Genomic DNA, 18,607 nt, shown 5'->3' on the forward strand with positions numbered 1-18,607 from the left:
TCCATTGAATCTGAAGTTGTCCAACACTTTGTTCAGCATCAAATCAAGGAGGGGAGATTCTGAAGGTCATTCTGAAGGTCTCAAGCTTCGAGCCACAAGCATCAATATCTCTTGATACTATTCTAGTGTCTTTTGGCACTTGTGCTTATCAAGTACACTCAAGATCAAGTCTTCTACCGCTGAAATCTGAGAATTTTGAAGCTGATTTGCTACTGATCCTCCAACTCCAGCATGGGCAAGGACTCTCCGACAATTCGCTTCAAAGGGGTCGAGTTTCACACCTGGCAGACCCGCATCAAGCTCATCCTAATGAAGAAGGATCTTTGGGCCATCACCAATGGCAAAGAGAAGAAGCCTCGTGATGCGGACCTCGCAATCACTTGGCAAAAGAATGATGATAAGGCTCAATATCAAACAGGAGCTAGACGACAGCTATATCCACCATGTGGATAACCCTGATACTTCACATGATACTGTCAGAGTGTTGCGGTGCGGAAGCGTAGGACTGAGAGAGAGAGAACGCAGAGAGAGAAGAGAGAGAAAGAGACAGTGGAAGATGAAGATCTGCTGTATAAAGTGTGTTGTATACAAAGATATGCAGATATGTACACGGGCGCAGTGCGCTGGACTGCGTGTCTCCACCTCGACGATGCAACCTGCTGTTCACCTCGAAGTCCGCTGCAGTCTGCACTGTCTCCTGTCAGAAATCTGTGAACAGAGACGGAATCTGCGCGAGCCACCAGTCTGTAATCTACGAGCAGAAAAGTGTAGGAGACTGCTGAAAAACTCGGCTATAAATAGCCAGGATCTGGGCGCCAGAAAAAGACCTGTCGACTGCATTAAATGCAGCCGACTGATAGGAACAGGTCGGACTGCCACATGGCAGTCCGACTGCACCTGGACAGAATCTGTCCGACTGAACCTGGACAGGATCTGATTGCTAACGCCCCCTCTCAGAGCCTGGGCGGGGCAGAAGCCTGAGGGATCTGGAATGTCTCCGAAGTAGAGCCTGGGGAAGTGCCTTCGTAAACAAATCTGCAAGATTGTCCTCCGTCTTGCAGTACTCCACAGTGATGGTCTCATCCAGAAGCTTCTCGCAGATGAAGTGGTACTGGATCTCTATGTGCTTCGTCCGAGCATGAAAAACAGGATTCCGTGCCAAGGCAATGCAACTCTCATTGTCGCATTGCAGCAACGTAGGACGAGTCTGGGGGGAGCCAAGCTCTGCCAGCAATCGCCGAAGCCACACAGCCTCACATGTGGTGGAAGACGCGGCCCGATACTCCGCCTCAATAGACGAAAGGGCTACAGTGGGCTGCTTCTTGCTACTCCATGAGATAACACCTGCACCCAAGGTAAAACAATAACCTATAGTAGACCGCTTGTGGTCCACATCACCGGCCCAATCCGAGTCGCTCCAACCTGCAAGTACAAGATTTGAACCATCTGTGCCTGCTAGATAATGAATCCCTAAATCAGACGTCCCCCTCAAATACCGAAGTATCCTCTGAGCAGCCTGCCAATGCACCGTCTGAGGTTCACTCATGAACCCTGCCAAGAGCCCAACAGCAAAATAAAGATCAACACAAGTGTTGAGGAGCCAAATCAATGATCCAATCAACTGACGATAGCGGGAAGCATCCGCCATTGGAGAAGCTGAATGGGAAGTGGCCTTCCAGTTCGGATCCATACGAGTAGAAAGGGTCCGACAATCCTCCATCCCAAAAGAAACCAAGAGCTCCTGTACATATCTCTGCTGAGAGATGTGTCAGAGTGCAGCGGTGCGGAAGCGTAGGACTGAGAGAGAGAGAACGCAGAGAGAGAAGAGAGAGAAAGAGACAGTGGAAGATAAAGATCTGCTGTATAAAGTGTGCTGAATACAAAGATATGCAGATATATACACGGGCGCAGTGCGCTGGACTGCGTGTCTCCACCTCGACGATGCAACCTGCTGTTCACCTCGAAGTCCGCTGCAGTCTACACTGTCTCCTGTCTGAAATCTGCGAACAGAGACGGAATCTGCGCGTGTCACCGGTCTGTAATCTGCGAGCAGAGAAGTGTAGGAGACTGCTGGAGATGTCGGCTATATATAGCCAAAATCTGGACAAAACAGGGCGCCAGAAATACCCTTCGGTTAATGCAGCCGACTGACTGCACTGGTCGGACTGCCACATGGCAGTCCAACTGTGCAGTCCGACTGTACACCTGTCCGACTGCACTGCTGCCACCATACCTGCCCTGCTGCCCCTGATCAGGCTGTGATCTCTAACACCCCCTCTCAAAGCCTGGGCAGGGCAGAAGCCTGAGGGATCTGGAATGTCTCCGAAGTAGAGCGTGGGGAAGTGCCTTCGTAAACAAATCCGCAAGATTGTCCTCCGTCTTGCAGTACTCCACAGTGATGGTCTCATCCAGAAGCTTTTCTCTGATGAAGTGGTATTGGATCTCAATGTGCTTCGTCCGGGCATGAAAAACAGGGTTCCGTGCCAAGGCAATGCAACTCTCATTGTCACATTGCAGCAAAGTAGGACGAGTCTGGGGGCACCCAAGCTCCTCCAGTAATCTCCAAAGCCACACAGCCTCACATGTGGTGGAAGAGGCGGCCCGATACTCCGCCTCAGTAGACGAAAGGGCTACCGTGGACTGCTTCTTGCTACTCCATGAGATAACACCTGCACCCAAGGTAAAACAGTAACCTGTAGTAGACCGCCTGTGGTCCACATCACCGGCCCAATCCGAGTCGCTCCAACCTACAAGTACAAGATCTAAACAATCTATCCCTGCGGGGTAATGAATCCCTAAATCAGACGTCCCCCTCAAATACCGAAGTATCCTCTGAGCAGCCTGCCAATGCACCGTCTTAGGTTCACTCATGAACCCTGCCAAGAGCCCAACAGCAAAACATAGATCAACCCTAGTGTTGAGAAGCCAAATCAAGGACCCAATCAACTGACGATAGCGGGAAGCATCCGCCAAAGGAGAAGCTGAATGGGAAGTGGCCTTCCAGTTCGGATCCATAGGAGTAGAAAGGGCCCAACAATCCTCCATCTCAAAAGACACCAAGAGCTCCTATACATATCGCTGTTGAGAGATGAAGATCCCCCTCTAAGACTGATAAATCTCATGGCCCAAAAAGAAATGGAGTAGACCCAAGTCCGTCATCTCGAACGTCCGATGTAAAGCTGACTTCGTCTCTTGGACCTGCTGTGCATCATCACCTGTGACAATCAAATCATCAACATATAAGACAAAAAGCACACAACCATCCTCGCAAGTGTGAACATAAAGCTGCGGATCAGCCTTGGAACGTCGATATCCCAACTGAGACTGGAGGAACGAATCAATCTTCTCGTTCCATGCACGCGGAGCCTGCTTGAGGCCATACAAGGCCTTCTTCAACCTGTAGACTTTCCCATCTGAAGATCCAAAACCAGGAGGCTGCTCAACATAGATCTCCTCCTTTAAATCACCATTGAGGAAGGCCGACTTCACATCCAACTGGTAAACAGGCCATCTCCTATGGCCAGCCAAAGCAAGAACAGCTCTAATGGTCGCCATACGAGCTATGGGGGCAAAAGTATCATGACAGTCAATCCCTGGGCACTGTGCAAAACCTTTAGCAACAAGGCCAGCCTTGTGCTTATCCAAAGAACCGTCGCTAAGGTATTTGGTCTTGAAGACCCACTTGACACCAATCACCTTCTTATGCGGGGGGCAGTGCACGAGTGACCAAGTGCCATTCCTCTCAATAGCCTCCAACTCGGCTTCCATAGCTTTCTTCCATGGTGTGGACTGTAAAGCCTCCTTCACAGAGGTGGGCTCTTGATCCTGCATAACACGGGTCATCAAACAATAGTTAGAGCAAACAAGCTCCGTAGAATGTGCCTGGTGCAGCCGTGACCGCCGCGGACCATCCTGTGGTCCCCACTCCTCAAGAACCCCCTCAATCCCTAAATCACGGAGTGTGTCACGGGCCCAGCGAGGAGGAGGCCGAACCTCCCCTCGTCTCTCTCCATCAACAGAAGACTCTGGAATATCCACCGGTGGTAACTCCTCTGAGGTGACCGGTGGAACAGTAGACTCTGTGTCAGAAACAGAATCATAATCAAAAGGCACGGGCTCCAGTGGAACTGTAGGAGGAGCCCAACTCTCCCCTGGATCTCCAAGAACGGGATGCACCTCACCCGTTGAGATAGCCGGAACCTCAGCAAACCGCACATCGCGGCTAGTGTACACATCCCGCTTGACGGGATCATATAATCGATAGCCTTGGGATTGGGAGCTGTAGCTAACAAATACCTGTCTTCGGGAAGCTGCTTCAAATTTATCACGGTGAGCCTTGGGAATGTGAACATAGGCATCACACCCAAAGACCCGGAAGTAAGAAACATCTGGCTTCGTCCCAAAATAAGCCTCAAACGGGGTCATCCCTTCCACAACCGAAGTAGGGGATCGATTAAGGATGTGGACGGCAGTAGCCACAGCCTCGGCCCACAGAACCTGAGGAGTCTGTCGGTGCTCCATCATGGTCGATCACACTGCGGTTCTTCCGTTCAAGAATGCCATTTTCTTGAGGAGTGTTGGTATTGGCAAACTCCTGGTGAATTCCTTTATCTGCACAAAACCGAGCAAACTCATTAGAAACAAATTCACCGCCCTTGTCAGATCACAAGGTCTTCAACTTCCGGCCCGATCGGTTCTCCTCAAAGAGAAGCCAATCCTTGAAGTGTGAGAAAGCTTCTGACTTTAATGCCAAAAAATAGGCCCATGTCATCCTGCTGTAGTCATCCACGATCAGCATGAAGTAGAGCTCCCACGCAAGGACTCATTCCTCATAGGGCCACATAGATCCGTAGATACAAGCTCCATCGGTGAAGTAGACCGCCACGAAGCTGTGTGGGGAATGGCATCCCTATGCTGCTTCCCCCGAATGCAGGAGACACATGGCTGCTGGCTCACCACTATATCCGGCAACCCTCCAACAAGCTGTCCACGTGACGCCCTCCGAAGATAATCATAGTTCAGGTGACCAAACCGAGCATGCCATAACTCTGACTGTGACTGAGAGGTAAGAAGAAGAGTAGAGAGGGCGGTGGAAGACTTCAGTTTATAAATGCCGTTCTCCTCATATCCAGATGAGAGAACCTTCCTCGATCCACGATCAAGGACTCGCACCGTAGTACTGTCAAACTCCACCAAAAGGCCAAGGGAGCAAATCTTATGAACTGAAAGGAGATGGTACCCTAAGCCTGGTACATGCAAAACCTCTGAGGTATAGGTACCACCTCGTCCATCGAGAATAAGCTGCATCTTACCCCGACCTGCAATAGATACTGAAGAGCTGTCTCCAATGAGAATCTACCCACGCGAGGGTCGCAACTGGGCAACACCATCTAATGAAGGAGTCATGTGCCGTGAGGCACCACTATCAACGATCCACTCTCGAGCCTGGGGAGCCGTCATCGCAGCATCAGAAGCATTCGGTAAAGCGTCCTCAATGACAGCTAGATGAAGAAATGCAGCTGATGAGGGTGCAGCCACCGCTCCAGAATCCTTGGTGTCCTTCTTGTTGGTGTCCTTCTTGTCTTTGTCAGGGCAATCCTTCTTCCAATGGCCAGTCTTTCCACAAATATGGCATGTGGAGTCTTTGTCCTTGTCCTTCTTGGACTTGTTATCCCCCTTCTTCTTCTTTTGGTCCTTCCCCTTCTTCTAAGAGGCTTGACCTGTCAGCGCCTCCGACTTGGAAGCATTCTGTCCCTTTAACTATTCCTCTTGGTCCAAGACCATAGGAACTAACTCTTCCCATCGAAGAGTAGACTCTCGCCCCGAAGCAATAAGGGCAGAGTAAAATGTACCGAATCGTGGCGGCAACTGGGACAATAGTGTGATCGCCATGTCTTCGGAGGAAATCGGCTTCCCCACATTCTGAATCTGCATCTGAAGCTGCCTTAGCTTGTTAATGTACTCCAGTAGCGAAGAAGACTTGTTTACGGACAAGGTCCGCATCTGTACCTCCAAAGAAACCCGCTTCATAAGGGTCATCCGATTGTACATCTGATCAAGCTCCAGCCATATCTCCCAAGCCACCGTCAAGTGCTCGATGTGAGCGATCACGGCTGTAGTACATGATAGAAAAAGAAAGGAACGAATCCTGGCATTCAGTTTGTCCCAATGAGACTGAGCCTTGGCCAACTCCACACGAGCATCGGAAGAGAGTTTGGACTCATCTCTTACCGAGGGCCGGTCGATCTCCTCCTGTACCAACTCCGCCAAATCATAGGACTCAAGGATGGCCAACATCATGACGCGCCAAATGCGGTAGTTGCCGCCGTCGAGCTTCTGATCTGCAGGAAGAGCCGGTAAGACAGGCACCTTCCGGTCCATAATCGACTAGAACTCCAAGTCAATCTCTGTAGACATCTTCACCTGTAATGCCTTCACAAACGCAAAAGCAGCCCCCTCTGACTGGGAAAACTCAGCCTGCTAAGGCTCTTCCGCGTCCTGAACCTTCTTTACCTGCCGGAGGCGATGAAAAAGCAAAACCTGCACTTGTAGGCTGAAAACTCAAACTTCCTCCGCGTCAAACAACAGTAAACAGCAGCAAATCCACCACCTGGACTCCTTTCTTGCGCGCCCACACTCGCTTCAGCCTTGTTCCAAGGCGCAGCCCTCCTGTCTGCCCTTAAACGCAAAAAACACAAATTTGTGTCGCCATGGAAACTCCTCTTCAGGTTGATTCTGCGCTCAGTCAGCGCTCTAACACTGCTCTGATACCATGTCAGAGTGCAGCAGTGCAGAAGCGTAGGACTGAGAGAGAGAGAACGTAGAGAAAGGAGAGAGAGAGACAGTGGAAGATGAAGATCTGCTGTATAAAGTGTGCTGAATACAAAGATATGCAGATATATACACGGGCGCAGTGCGCTAGACTGCGTGTCTCCACCTCGACGACGCAACCTGCTGTTCACCTCGAAATCCGCTGCAGTCTGCACTGTCTTCGGTCTGAAATCTGCGAACAGAGACGGAATCTGCGCGTGTCACCGGTCTGTAATCTGCGAGCAGAGAAGTGTAGGAGACTGCTGGAGATGTCGGCTATATATAGCCAAAATCTGGACAAAACAGGGCACCAGAAATACCCTGTCGGCTGCATTAAATGCAGCCGACTGACTGCACTGGTCGGACTGCCACGTGGCAGTCCGACTGCACACCTGTCCGACTGCACTGCTGCCACCGTACCTGCCCTGCTGCCCCTGATCAAGCTGTGATCTCTAACAAGATGAAGATCCCCCTCTGAGACTGATAAATCTCATGGCCCAAAAAGAAATGGAGTAGACCCAAGTCCATCATCTCGAACGTCCGATGTAAAGCTACCTTCGTCTCTTGGACCTTCTGTGCATGATCACCTGTGACAATCAAATCATCAACATACAACACAAAAAGCACACACCATCCTCGGAAGTGTGAACATAAAGCTGCGGATCGGCCTTAGAACGCCGATATCCCAACTGTGACTGAAGGAACGAATCAATCTTCTCGTTCCATGCACGGGGAGCTTGCTTGAGACCATACAAGGCCTTCTTCAACCTGTAGACTTTCCCATCTGAAGATCCAAAGCCAGGAGGCTGCTCGACAGAGATCTCCTCCTCCAAATCACCATTAAGGAAGGCCGACTTCACATCCAACTGGTAGACAGGCCATCTCCTATGGCCAGCCAAGGCAAGAACAGCTCGAATAGTCGCCATACGAGCAGTGGGGCAAAAGTATCATGACAATCAATCCCTAGGCGCTGTGCAAAACCTTTAGCAACAAGGCGAGCCTTGTGCTTGTCCAAAGAACCATCGCTAAGGTACTTGGTCTTGAAGACCCATTTGATGCCAATCACCTTCTTATTCGGGGGGCGAGGCACGAGTGACCAAGTGCCATTCCTCTCAATAGCCTCCAACTCGGCTTCCATAGCTTTCTTCCATGGTGCAGACTATAAAGCCTCCTTCACGGAGGTGGGCTCTCGATCCTGCATAACACGGGTCATCAAACAATAGTTAGAGCAAACAAGCTCCGTAGAATGTGCCTGGTGCCTCCGTGACCGCCGCGGACCATCCTGCGGTCCCCACTCCTCAGGAACCCCCTCGATCCCTGAATCATGAAGTGTGTCACGGGCCCAACGAGGAGGCCAGACCTCCCCTCGTCTCTCTCCATTAGCTGAAGACTCTGGGATATCCACCGGTGGTAACTCCTCAGGGGTGACCGGTGGAACAGTGGACTCTGTGTCAGAAACAGAATCAAAATCAAAAGGCATGGGCTCCAAAGAAACTGTAGCAGGAGCCCAACTCTCCCCTGGATCTCCAAGAACGGGATGCTCCTCACCCGCTGGTATGGCCGGAAACTCCACAAACCGCACATCTCGACTGGTGTACACATCCCGCTTGACGGGATCATACAAACGATAGCCTTGGGACTGGGAGCTGTAGCCAACAAATACCCGTCTTCGGGAAGCTGCTTCAAATTTATCACGATGAGCCTTGGGAATGTGAACATAGGCATCACACCCAAAGACCCTAAAATATGAAACATCGGGCTTAGTCCCAAAGTAAGCCTCAAAAGGTGTCATCCCATCAACTGCCGAAGTGGGGGATCGGTTAAGGATGTGGACTGCAGTAGCCACAGCCTCGGCCCACAGAAACTGAGGTGTCTGTAGTGCTCCATCATGGTGCGCGCCATCTCGATCACACTGCGGTTTTTCCGTTCAAGAATGCCATTTTCTTGAGGAGTGTTGGTATTAGCAAACTCCTGGTGAATACATTTATCTGCACAAAAACGAGCAAACTCATTAGAAACAAATTCACCACCCTTGTCGGATCGCAAGGTCTTCAATCTCCGGCCTGATCGGTTCTCCTCAAAGAGAAGCCAATCCTTGAAGTGGGAGAAAGCTTCTGACTTCAATGCCAAAAAATAGGCCCATGTCATCCTGCTGTAGTCATCTACGATCAACATGAAGTAGGAGCTCCCTCGCAAGGACTCGTTCCTCATAGGGCCACAAAGATCCGTAGATACAAGCTCCATCGGTGAAGTAGACCGCCGCCAAGCTTTGTGGGAAATGGCATCCCTAGGCTGCTTCCCACGAATGCAAGAGACACATGGCTGCTGGCTCACCACTATATCCAGTAACCCTCGAACAAGCTGTCCACGTGACACCCTCCGAAGATAATCATAGTTGAGGTGACCAAACCGAGCATGCCATAACTCTGACTATGTCTGAGAAGTAAGAAGAAGAGTAGAGAGGGCGGTGGAAGACTTCAATTTATAGATGTCGTTCTCCTCATATCCGGATGAGAGAACCTTCCTTGACCCACAATCAATCGCACCGAATCACTGTCAAACTCCACCAAAAGTCCAAGGGAACAAATCTTATGAACTGACAGTAGATAATACCCTAAACCTGGTGCATGCAAGACCTCTGAGGTATGGGTACCACCACGTCCATCTGGAATAAGCTGCATCTCACCCCGTCCTGCAATAGATACTGAAGAGCTATCTCCAATGAGAATCTGCCCACGCGAGGGTCGCAACTGGGCAACACCATCTGATGAAGGAGTCATGTGCCGGGAGGCACCACTGTCAACGATCCACTCTCGAGCCTGGGGAGCCGTCATCGCAGCATCAGAAGCATTCGGTGAAGAGTCCTCAATGACAGCTAGATGAAGAAATGCAGCTGATGAGGGTGCAGCCACCGCTCCAGAATCCTCCGTGTCCTTGTTGGTGTCCTTCGTGTCTTTGTCAGGGCAATCCTTCTTCCAATGGCCAGACTTTCCACAAATATAGCATGTGGATTCTTTGTCCTTGTCCTTGTCCTTCTTTGACTTGTTATCCCCCTTCTTCTTCTTTTGGTCCTTCCCCTTCTTCTGAGAGGCTTGACCTGTCAGTGCCTCCGACTTGGAAGCATTCTGTCCCTTTAGTTGTTCCTCTTGGTCCAAGACCATAGGAACCAACTCTTCCCACCGAAGAGTGGACTCTCGCCCCGAAGCAATAAGAGCGGAGTAGAAAGTACCGAATCGTGGCGGCAACTGGGATAAGAGTGTGATTGCCATATCTTCGGAGGAAATCGGCTTCCCCGCATTTTGAACCTGCATCTGAAGCTGTCTAAGCTTGTTGATGTACTCCCGCAACAAAGAAGACTTATTCACAGGACAAGGTCCACATCTGAACCTCCAAAGAAACCCGCTTCATTAGGGTCATCTGGTTATACATCTAATCAAGCTCCAACCATATCTCCCGAGCCACCGTCAAGTGCTCGATGTGAGCTATCACGGCTATAGTACAAGACAGAAAAAGAAAGGAACAAATCCTGGCATTCAGTTTGTCCCAGTGAGACTGTGCCTTGGCCAACTCCGCACGAGCATCGGAAGAGAGATTGGACTCATCTCTCACCGAGGGCCGGTCGATTTCCTCCTATACAAGCTCCACCAAATCATAGGACTCAAGGATGGCCAACATCATGACGCGCCAGATGCAGTAGTTGTCGCCATCGAGCTTCTGATCTGCGGGAAGAGCCGGTAAGGCAGGCACCTTCCGGTCCATAATCGTCTGGAACTCCAAGTCAATCTCTGTAGACATCTTCACCTGTAATGCCTTCACAAACGCAAAAGCAGTCCCCCTCTGACTGTGAAAACTCAGCCTGCTAGGGCTCTTCCGCGTCCTGAAACTTCTTCACCCACCGGAGGCGATGAAAAAGCAAAACCTACACTTGAAAGCTGAAAACTCAAACTTCCTCCTCGTCAAACAGCAATAAACAGCAACAAATCCACCACCTGGACTCCTTTCCTGCACGCCCACGCTTGCTTCAGCCTTGTTCCGAGGCGCAGCCCTCCTGCCTGCCCTCAAACGCTGAAAACGCAGCCTTGTGTCGCGATAGAAACTTCTCTTCAGGTTGGTTCTGCACTCAGTCAGCCCTTTAACACTGCTCTGATACCATGTCAGAGTGTTGCGGTGCGGAAGCGTAGGACTGAGACAGAGAGAACGCAGAGAGAGAAGAGAGAGAGAGAGACAGTGGAAGATGAAGATCTGTTGTATAAAGTGTGCTGTATACAAAGATATGCAGATATGTACACGGGCGTAGTGCGCTGGACTGCATGTCTCCACCTCAACGATGCAACCTGCTGTTCACCTCGAAGTCCACTGAAGTCTGCACTGTCTCCTGTCAGAAATCTGAGAACAGAGACGGAATCTGCGCGAGCCACCAATCTGTAATCTGCGAGTAGAAAAGTGTAGGAGACTGCTGGAAAACTCGGCTATAAATAGCCAGGATCTGGCCGCCAGAAAAAGACCTGTCGGCTGCCGACTGACAGGAACAGGTCGGACTGCCACGTGGCAGTTCGACTGCACCTGGACAGAATCTGTCCGACTACACCTGGACAGGATCTGACTATTAACAAATACATGGAAGAGACTTGACACTTTGTTTGGTACACACTCTAAGTCATCAAAGTATGGTCTCTTGATTGAATTCTTCAAGCTTGACATGAAGTCCAACACACCTCTTGCAACACATTTAAATCACATGGAAGGACTTCTAACCCAGCTTGCAAGAATAGATTTGAAAATGAATGACAATATTAGTATTGGTGTTTTGCTTAAAAGTTTGCCTTTTGAATATAATAATGTATCAACAACCTTAATCAATATGCCAAATTCTAAGCTTGTTGATATCTAGGCATCACTGCTAGAGGAGAAAAAGAAATTGAAATCTAAAGAAGAACCAAGCACCTCTAGAGATGAACAAATGTTATATGTTGGCAACAGGTACAAAGGCAAAAAGGACCAGCTATTCTGTGATTTTTACAAAAGGACCGGACACACTGAAAAGTTCTGCCATACCAGAAAGAGGTCCTAGAAGGCATATCTTGCTACAGTGAAAGAAGAAGAAGACCATGGAGCAAAGGAGGAAGAAGAAGAAAAAGACCACCAAGATCAGAAGGACAAGCCTCACCAGTCCTTCTATTCTCACTATTCTGATAGACTTTTTTAGCTTTGCACCACCTACCCCAAATGCCTCTATCATACGCTTGTAAACTCCTCATGTAGCCTTACACTACAACCTCTATACACTTTGTGAGGCACCTGTTATAACCTCTGGATATCCACCATGTTTGTGGTATCCACACTTAGCCTTTTCTGCAATAGCCTCTAGTGTTTTGCCATGTTTATGGTGTGCCCACACTTTGCAAGTGTTGCTCTCACTAAAGCCTCTACACAAATAGTACTTCTAGTTGTGATTGAGGAGGGGTGTTGAGATTTCTGTAATCACACCTACTTAGCCTCTTTGTATGGAGCAATATGGACTCAGGACTAGAATCCCATAAGCACAGTAGGAGAAGTGCTACCATCCAATTTCCTATAAAGCATTGTACTTGCTCTCTTTTCTAATGCAATGTCATAGTACTTTTGTCCTTCAATAAAGTCTCTGTGTCATTGTCAGTCTATACACAAGATTGTATTTATGAGTCCAAGCTTCCATCTTGGAAGCTAATTCACTTGTGTAACTCATATCAGTGTCTTCATGAACTCACTCTTTCTCTTCCAACATCCATAGCTTCCGTCTCAAGCCATGTTCTAGATCCATGTTTTTACAGCTTCTGCATTTCCCAATCTACCACCACCTGCCCAATATTATCCTTGCCAATCAAGATTTTTTGTGACCATCTAGTTTTCTTTTTTTGGAATTTATTGTGCTATGACTAGCATTAAACAATAGTCGGTCAATTTTTTGGCACGCACAAGGTGCAATTGGCCAGATTTAGGGATCCTTGGCTATATATAGCCTGCCCCTCCCACACTTGGCAAATCACCTTCCTCCTTCCTTGGTAGGTATACACTCCAATTCCATCATCTTCCTCCGTCTCTCGTGTTGCTATCATCATCAACCTGATCTGGTGCCCTCAATGACGCTGTGGGTCGTGTGCAGGGACCGATCAGTCCTTCTATATTTAACATTTGTTCCTTGTTCAGTGCACGTTTCTTTTCTTCTTTCCTTGTTTGCAGACACACACACACACACACACACACTCTCTCTCTCTCTCTCTCTCTCTCTCTCTCTCTCTCTCTCTCTCTCTCTCTCTCCTTCCATTGAACTCTCACATGGTATCATCGCCACATGAGAGGACACAACTATGTGGAGCTGCAGCACTCCTATTGCTGGGGCAGCCACTCCAAAGTATAGGCGACCATCCCAAACTACTCCTAACACCTCCCAAGTCTGCATTTTGCTGCCATGGAGACAATTTCCTTGCAGATAGCATGTTTCCTCCCCTCTTTCGTGCGTTTTTCTGTCAGCTCTTGTCTACATCAACAAACACAAACTTTCATGGAGCAGGCGACTAACTAGATCAGCACAGGCAACAAGTTTCTACATCATCGTTTTCAACAAATACAGCCTTTTTTTGGGCAAGGAACAATTATTTTCCTGCAGCGAACCATCTACATCGAACCCTTCATGATCTTATAGCTACTTTCCACTGTTTGAGGGCCTGTCTAGTCCAAACACAATCATCATGGGTGATTCTTTTGCATGATATTGAAGATGCCTTACAACCAATTTCACCGCTTTGATGATACAAATGAGGAGCCTTCTCAACACTCCTCCAAACGGTGGCGAGATTATCGTGAAGATTATCATGCGAATTGTGAAGAACGGAGATAACCTAGCCCATTTGTTCGATAATCCTCTCCTCCCCATTCTCTCCATGTTTCTCAAAAGGCCCATTTTACTAGCCTCAAAATGCCATCCATAGCATCCTCTATACAAGTGTCAGTACTCCCTTCTCTACCCAAAGACAACCAACTTGATGGTTCAAACTACTCGCTTTGGTCGCGTAAGGTGGAGTGTAAATGGAGGATCCCATCGTTGGATCATTGATGGATCGTGTAGCCTTATGGAATCATCTCAACTCTAGAGCCCGATCTTTCCTCCATGAGCTTATAGGATTATGACCTTGTGCATGGGTGCAAGTTGCGGCAGCTAGCAATAAAAATATGGACAAAGCTTGTTTCTTTGTACCATCAAAAGACATTTGCCCACCAGATTACTCTTAAGAAGAAATTACGAATGCTCCTTGATATTGATGATTCTCGTTCCATGAAGGATCATATCAACACGTTGGAGGATACGAGGGATGAGCTTACATCCCTTGGCAGGATGATCTCTTCAAAGGATATGGCCATGATTCTTTTGACTTAGCTGCCGTCCCCCTGGTTTGATGTCTTCTACACCAGCCTTCTTACATCGAGGACCCATGAGAAGGTGCACGCCCTGTTCTCAAGCCAGAGGTACAACAGCATTATGACCCGAATCAATGTACCTCTGCTTGACAGCATTGCGGCGCAATTGCTGGATGAGGTGAACCTTAATGGGTTCGTGAGAAAGATAATTGAGGCTTCGGTGAAGGCCCTAGCGACAGGAGGGAGAGCCGTGGCAAGAGAGTCCCCGTCATCCCGATCGATCGCAAGGCATCATCCTCCAAGGCCTCCACTACCCTGCTATACCAGCCCCAAACGGATGCACCAACAACAATAGGAGCATCAGAGACTGTGATCTTTAGGAGAAAGTGCATCAGCAGCAATTGCCAGCTTCCCAAGGTCAAGAATATGCAATCTCCATCACCAAAATGGTCTCCAATGGCTGGGAAAAGGCCCCAAAAGCTGGCAGCAACAGTCCAACACCTCTTCCCAATAGCTCCAAAATGAAAAAACGAGATTTTCCTCTTCCTTCAGCCCTATTCAGCCTTTCCCCTACTTGCATGGGAAAGTTTTGCCAAGTGGCAACTTTCTTAATCCATTTTCAGCAATTTCCAGTCATTTAATTAATTTTCAGAATTAATTAATTCTGAAAATTAATTCAGCCCTTAATCCATGCTCAGAAAATTGACCTTGCCCATCCAAAAATTAATTGGCTAGGCCATTTGCAACCCAAAGTGGTCCCATGCATTAATTGACCCTTGGACAAGTATTAATCCATTAATTAATGCCTAGTCCCTAGTGTCACCACTGACACTTAATGACCAACTAATGATCCTAGGGGCAAACTGACAACAAAATTCACCTAGAATCTAACAAGTGTAACTTGCTACAACTTTTGCCTTTGACACCCATCTTTTTCATAGGGTCCTTCGGCCTTCAACTGTGAAAAAGTAGCTTGCACCTCACATGTGCAACACATGTGCATCTTTTAATTGCACATTTGATTAATCCTTTAATCAAATGTCAATTAAACATAAGCAAAGCATCAAATTTTCACGTCCTCATGACAGGGGGTATTAGCAATCATGTTTGTCATGCCTTGTCATCTCCTGGCTGTGAGCCCCAATATGAGTGAGACGAGGATTTTGGGAGCTTTGACATGTCTGTCACTTGTCTTGATGGAAAAGGTAGCTCATTCTAGAGTAGTCAATTTATTACTTGTCAGTGCAATTTCTCCTCCAGTTGGGATTTTGTATGCATTTGCCAAGCAATTTCTGCATTTCCCAGTCTGCCTTCACCTGCCGGATATTTTCCTTGCCAATCGGGATTTTTTGAGGCCATCTAGTATTTTTTCTAGCATTTATGGACCATGACCAGCATTAAATGCTGGTTGGTCAGTTTTTTTGCATCTACAAGGTGCATCGGCCAAATTTGGGGATCCTTGGCTATATATAGCCTGCCCCTCCCACACTTGGTAGATCATCTCCCTCCTTCCCTAGCAAGAGCACACTCTAACTCCGTCATCTTCCTCTGTCTCCAATGTTGTCATCATCATCACCCTAATCTAGTGCCCCCACTAGCGCCATGTACGGATTGATCAGCCCTTCTGTATTCAGCATTTTCTTCCTTGCTCACTCTAAGTTTCTTTTCTTCTTTCCTTGCAAATTCTCTCTCTCTCTCTCCCCCCCTTGTTCCTTCTTCCGTTGCACACTCTCACAAGGAGATGGATGATGTACCAATTGGATGTCAAGCCCACATTCTTGAATGGCAACTTAAAGGAGGAGATCTATGTTGAGCAGCCTCCTAGATTTTCTTCCTCAGACGGCAAGGTATACTAGTTGAAGAAGGCCCTCTATGGCCTCAAACAAGCTCCTCATCCTTGGAATGAGAAGATAGACTCATTCCTTTGGGATAAGTTAGCATATCGGAGATGCGTATCCAATCCAAATTTATACGTCCACACATCAGCTGGAAGGCACACGGTGTCTGTGCTTCATGTGGACAATCTCATCAGGACAAGTGGCCATGCCCGAATGGTCAAGTAACGTAAGAAAGCACTCCGTGAGAAGTTTGAGTGACAGACATGGTGCCTCTTCATTTCTTTCTAGGTCATGAGATATGGCAAACTGAGAGGGGATCTCTCTCTCCCAACAGCAGTATGTGCATGAGCTCTTGACCACCTTTGAGATGTATTTTTCGCCAGTTTTGGGTGGCAGTCAATCAGTTTTCTGATGGCTCTGTATTTACATTGCTGCTGCCTTCAGGGCCAATTATTCACTAGATTCATTCGCCTCCATTCTCTCATTCATTGCCTACTCTCTCAACATTCTTCTATCACATTCCAGCACCCTCAGTAATGCAGTCCAGCAGCATGCAGGGGCTGACTGTTGCGGCCTTGTATTCAGCATTCTAATCAGTGGAGTTTTGTTCATTCTCTCTCTCTGTTCTTTTTGTCTCCCCCTTCCCTTCTCTCGCCGTGATTTACTTCCACTCTGCACTCTTACAAAGTTGCCAAGTTTGTTGGTGGATTATATGGACACCATGCAACTAGCACCAACAACATAAGTGGAAAGGTGATGTCACATGCACCTGAGAGCACTTGGGCCACACAACATGTCTGGACAGGTAAGAGTGTGGAAGGTCTCACAAGTCAAGTTAGACTGGGCATATTAGGCACAATTGCATCTTGGTGAGCTTAAGCCAGGCTAGCGGTGACCCTTAGCTACCAAGCAGTTAGCCAATCCCTTGTTACCCACTTGAGTTTGGGATGACTTGATTTAGAACTTATTATACTCTAATTTCAGTGAGGGTCTAAAGCCAGAATTCAAGAGTCAGTCCCCATAAGTGCTCTTCAGGCCAGCATTTTTTTCCATTTTGCATTGCCAATATCAGCCCTGCAATTGACAGCTTGCTGCCTGTTCCAGTCACCAATTGTGCTCAGCTTCAGCATTTTCTGCCAGTGTTTCAGCAGCCGGCTTGCAGTCCACCAGTATGACAGCTTCCTACTCCTTTAAGGGCAGTGTGGGTGTTTACAGCAGCACCGGGTTCCAGCACCCAGCCCCTCCCTTTCAGCCTTCATTCCTCACACATGTACATGATTGCATAATCAGCTGGTCACTCCAGAGCAGTCCTCTCAACAGAAATTTCTCTGTTTTCATTGGGATGCCACCCTTGCCTGAGCTAATTGGAATCTTTCTGAAACTGCACTTGGAATGCCGAGTGTAAACGATTTGTACAGTATATGCAAATGGTTGTACCAGGCATGACCAAACTGTTGCAAGTAAATGGCTATATAATACATACAATACCCTCTCATGACCATACCGTTGCAAGCAAACGGTTGCAAACAAACCAAATGGACCGGCACTACAGTCAATTGACATTAGCTTGGGATGACCCAATTGATTAAGCATTTACTGCTCACAATGCTGTTTTCTCCCCGGCTTCAAATGCTTGCTTCGCTTGTTGTGGGAGAGAGAGGCAACAGGTTCATTCTTATACTAGAGAGTAGCGAATCCAGCTATGGCAATCGACCAGTAATTTGTGGCATAGCCTTCTGAGATGTATCGAGACGCCGTATGCAAACATCTGGTTATATTGATTGACCAATCATATGGATTGAGATCTTTCATGGAGTTTTTTCTTGCTTTTCATCAAGAGCTCACAAGAATACCAAAAATTTTATGAGAATTTCCATTTGTTGGTTGCTCTCCGGAACTCACCAGAATACCAGGCGTGACGAGGAGAGTGCAGAGAAGCTGGCCAGGCTGGATGTGATCGATGGAGAGGCCGTGGCAGACTAAACTTTCATGGAAGCCCGGTGCTTCTTGCTCAGGGTAGACAGGCATGAGGGTGGAGATCTTGGCCAACCAGGCTTCGCCCAGGTTCACGTTGGTAGGAGGACCATCAAGCCACAGAGGATCCGCCGTTGGCACCATATTTGCGCGCTAAGATTGTTGGCTATGGCGCTTCAAGCAGTAGCGGTCTCTGACGAGATGGAGACAAAAGAAAATCAAGGCGATTCGTGAACTATTTTGTAAATGCACAATGCGTGGTTTGCAAACTTGCAAAGTTCATTTTGTGATTTCGTGAGCAAACGAAAGCGGTCGTGTGATAGTCCTGCTAATAATCGTGTGTTGCACGGTTTGCAAATTTTCAAAGCTTTTGTGAACGAAGGTTTGCTCGGAAACTAAGACATACTCTATGTGATCACACGGCCACTTCCTTTTGTTTATCAATATATACTAGTGTTTCGCACTAGGCCGTTTCGTGGCAATTTCGCTGCCTCAAAGCGGCAAGCGAAGTTGCCGCCGTCATATGGCAACTTCGCTCAACAATCAATTTCTTATATTTCTCTCTCTTCTCTCTCTCTCTCTCTTTCTCT

General features: G+C 48.0%; 1 protein-coding gene across 1 annotated transcript in view; it reads right to left on the reverse strand.

Moving 5' to 3' along the window:
• Positions 1–18,310, reverse strand: part of LOC148018053 (uncharacterized) — a 63,465-nt gene extending 45,155 nt beyond the window's left edge. The window contains exon 1 of the mRNA XM_087661392.1: positions 17,946–18,310. Coding sequence (XP_087517518.1) covers positions 17,946–18,161 — 216 coding nt within the window. The 5' untranslated portion in view covers positions 18,162–18,310. The remainder of the gene's footprint in view (positions 1–17,945) is intronic.
• Between the last annotated feature and the right edge of the window lie 297 nt (positions 18,311–18,607).

Source organism: Lygodium microphyllum, chromosome 21, assembly GCF_053477565.2.
Source record: "Lygodium microphyllum isolate KBCC chromosome 21, Lygodium_microphyllum_v1.1.10, whole genome shotgun sequence".
Taxonomy (NCBI): Eukaryota; Viridiplantae; Streptophyta; class Polypodiopsida; order Schizaeales; family Lygodiaceae; genus Lygodium; species Lygodium microphyllum.